Below are 4,128 nucleotides of genomic sequence, written 5' to 3' on the forward strand. Positions count from 1 at the left end.
TGTTGGACTGTTCAGATTGAGAAAAGGTCTTGAGTTTGGTTGGTTTTTTGGAATAAGTTAATGAAGTTTGGTGCTATGATTTGTGATTTTGTGTAAACTTTATGTTTTTTATGGGTTTGTTATTGATTTTAATGTGTCGGCTGATGTGATATAGCTTTTTTTATGCCCTTGAATAGGTTGTTGAAAATAATGATTTCAAGAGTCTTTTTTTTTAATGACTTAATTAAGGAAATAATTTCATTCTATTAATTTCTTTTATCATACTTTATAATCTCCATATATTGTTTTCTAATTGTTGTTTTTGCAGAAAGAATATTTAGTTCCTATTTAGTTGTAGTTTCTAAAATTCAATATAACATCACTTATTATTTAATTATTAATACCTTATATATTTTTTATAAAAAGAGGATATATAGAATAAAATAAATAATTAAAAGTGTTATTTTAACATACAAATAATTGATAGTAATTCTCCTTTTTATATATTTAGGGTTACTTGATGTTCGCTTCGTTTAAACCTCCTCTGCAAAATTGCAAAAGTATGTAAAAAAAAATAGGATTTGATGCAGCAGATGTAATTAAGGCTGCGGAGTTAGAATTTTGTTAGTGGAGCGAGGCAATACGTGAACTTTACATCTCTAAAAGTTATAAGTCGTAAAAATTCTCGTTAATGTCACCCAAAAAAACAACAAAAGAATTAGAGATTCCACTCTTATAAAAGACATATTCCATTTCTCCTACCCCTATCTCTTGTTTGGCTGATTGGGCGCTGGGGCTCAAACCCAGAACGCCCCACGTTAATTAGCAAGTGCTTACCACTAGGCCACTTTGTCAATGGTGTTATTTAACGAAACTGAAAGATATATATTACATATTTAGTATTATATGTAAGATATATATTATAGTTAATGTGTATATATATATATATATATATATATATATATATATATATATATATATATATATATATATATATATATATATATATATATATATATATATATATATATATATATATATATATATAATGTTAATATGTGAATAGGAATTTAAAAATTAATATTGCTCAGGTTTTTTAGGAATTGCTCAGTTTTTTTAGAAATTTATAAATTTAAAACATTAGTATTTATATAAAAAATAAAAAACGTTAATATTTGTTAGGAATTTATAAATCAATATTGCTCAATAATTTTATAATTAATATTTTTTTTACTAATTATAATATTTTACAATAATTTTACAATTAGCGTTTTTTTGTAATAATATACTAACTATATATAATATAGTTTTTTTTATAATTAACGCTTTTTTATAATTACCGTTTTTTTATAATTAACATTTTTTTGTAATAATATACTAACAGCATATTTTATTATTTTATATATATATATATATATATATATATATATATATATATATATATATATATATATATATATATATATATATATATATATATATATATATATATATATATATATATATATATATATATATATACTGTAAACATACACTTTTTAAACTATCATAGGTTTATTATTTGATTTATATGTTTTATTATAGTATATAATAAATAGTAGTTTATATATAATATATATATATATATATATATATATATATATATATATATATAATTAATTAAATATTATACTAATTATATACTAATGTTTTTAAATATATATATATATATATATATTAATGTATATATAATTAAATACTATACAGTTTATTAACAAAATTTTTAAAAGTATATATAATTAAATATAAATTTATTATTAATGTTTTTAAAAGTAAATAATAAATGCTAATTAAAAAACGCTAATAAAACATTTTTAAGAAGTTGTTTGGTTGACATAATGCTTGTTAACATAAATAAGAGATTCAAATGTCCAGTCCAGCCAAACAAGGAACAGGGGGCGCAGAAGAACAGAATCTTTGTTTTATAAAGGGCGGATTACAACAAAAAAAACTTTAGAGGGGCAAAACCGAATCTCGCCCTAACGAAAGGGGGTGAATTGCATTTAACCCTTTAAAAAATACTCAACTAGAGAAAAATTGACTAGTTTCTCATATATGAATGTTGGGCCCACCTTGCACGAATTCTTGATTGGGGGCATGCATAAAACAAGACACTTTCGTTTAAACTAAGACCTTACTTGCATGTACAAACTTTGACCCACGAATGGTCGAAACAGTATAATTGACCACGTTTTTCAATCTAGCACACCATTTCCTCAACACATATAAATTCAACACCAACAACACATTTTTCTTTAAACAAAATAAAAAACATCATGGATCCTTTTTTTCCTGAGAATCTTCTTCTAGGTGATGTTTTTTGGGATGAACAACCTCTTCTTTCAACAAGTAATTTTGTTCAAACACAACCTCGTCCTATACAAAATCCAAGTGCTTTTGTTCAATATAGAGACCAACAACCCAAGATTAGTTTAGGAAAACAAAGTTCTTTAAAAGGCTCCAATTCACATTCCATGAACAAGAGAATGTTTGCATTTTTGAGAAAAAGTTTGCCGGTAGAGAGAAGTAAAGTAGCTGATTGCGAAAGAGAACGTGGCTTCAAACACATGATTAGTGAAAGAATGAGAAGACAAAGACAGAGACAGTGTTGCCTCAACTTACATTCTGTTTTACCTCATGGAACCAAAGTAAATATATATACAAACTTTCTCAAGACTTTCGCATCATAGTTTTAAATTGCAGTTACGGTTATAGTTACACTGCAAACCTATGATTCAGGTTCGCAGTGTAATTTTTCCAAAGTATTTCTAATATGGATTTTTTTTTTGTTTCCTATGCGGTAGACGGATAATAATTCAGTAGTTCAAACAGCAGCTAAGGAAATTCGAAGAATGCAAGGATGCAAAGAGGAGTTAGAGAGGAAAAACTTTGTGCTAGAAGGAAATATCAAGGAAAGAAAATCCCAGCATTTGAGAGTGACATATTCATCTACATCTGGAATTGATTCTATAGTTGAGACACTGAAATTGTTGAAAGGACATGGTGTGGACACTAGAAGGATCAAGACAGATTTTTCTCATCAAGAGTTTTTTGCAGTCTTGGAGATAGAAACTGAGGTATGTTTTTGTTTAAAAAATTCTGATTTTTCTAAGGGAAAATTGTTTAATATTTTTTAGTGTTAGGTTTTCTAGTTGTAAGTTTTGGAAAGTTGAAGATATATAAGATTTGTTTATGCTAATAATGTGTTGGTTTGTTGAAAGATTGGAGAAGATGATGTGGCAGAGGCTGTTAAGAGAACACTTGATGAACTTGAGTGGAAGTTTCATTCTCATGTCCAAGAAGGTTCTGAAAAGCAAATATGACATCCATTTTAAATTGAATGTCAGTTTAATATTTTTGTAAATAGATTAATAAATATGATAAAGTTGTCTATAGTAAATTTACTTCTTTAGCTATCGGTGTAATTTCATCATCATAAATAATATTTTGACAATGATGTATATAATTGATATTCTCTGCATTTTATATCAAGTGTCTCCTTTATAATATTTTTCTAAAATCATTTATACTTTTAAAATACAAATTTAGTATTTATTAATATTTTCTTACTAATATATTTTTAATTGTTATATTTCAATTTCGACTGATCTTAAGTCTCTTGATCACAATATTTGTCGAAGTATTTTTGTTGGATAAGGATTCGAACCTCGAACATGTGTCTCCGACCTTATTTTGTAGAACCAATGTTTTGGTCTGGACGACTTGTAGTTTTTATTCTCATATTAAGAGGCGGTTTTCCACGTTAAAAATATCGGTGTTCTTATGTGCGTTTATTTGTTTGATTTTCCGTCTAATATTTGTTGTTAATACTCAAGGTTTCTACCAGTGTAGGGAATTTTATATTCGTTGCATATCAGTTTGTTGTTATATCTTAATTTTCCATCAGATTAGTATCAGAGTCGAAGGTTCAACTAAGGGACCGGCTCCTTGTATCGAAAGTCTTCATGACAATGTGGTGGTTAGACGTGTGAAGTCAAGATTCAATAAAGAACTTTGTTTTGGATGAAGACAAATCTCTAAATAACAAGAATGCAAAGATGAGTTGTTAAAGTTAAAATATCAAGGATCAAGACTTTGGAATCAAGCTTG

General features: G+C 26.5%; 1 protein-coding gene across 1 annotated transcript; it reads left to right on the forward strand.

The window, feature by feature from the left end:
* Nucleotides 1-2,268: 2,268 nt before the first annotated feature.
* LOC131631409 (transcription factor bHLH92-like) lies at nucleotides 2,269-3,524 on the forward strand. Its single transcript, XM_058902202.1, has 3 exons — nucleotides 2,269-2,666; nucleotides 2,823-3,095; nucleotides 3,240-3,524. The coding sequence occupies exons 1-3, from the start codon at nucleotides 2,295-2,297 to the stop codon at nucleotides 3,339-3,341; spliced, it is 747 nt and encodes a 248-aa protein (XP_058758185.1). The 5' UTR covers nucleotides 2,269-2,294; the 3' UTR covers nucleotides 3,342-3,524.
* Nucleotides 3,525-4,128: the final 604 nt, after the last annotated feature.

Source organism: Vicia villosa, unplaced genomic scaffold (assembly GCF_029867415.1).
Source record: "Vicia villosa cultivar HV-30 ecotype Madison, WI unplaced genomic scaffold, Vvil1.0 ctg.000822F_1_1, whole genome shotgun sequence".
Taxonomy (NCBI): domain Eukaryota; kingdom Viridiplantae; phylum Streptophyta; class Magnoliopsida; order Fabales; family Fabaceae; genus Vicia; species Vicia villosa.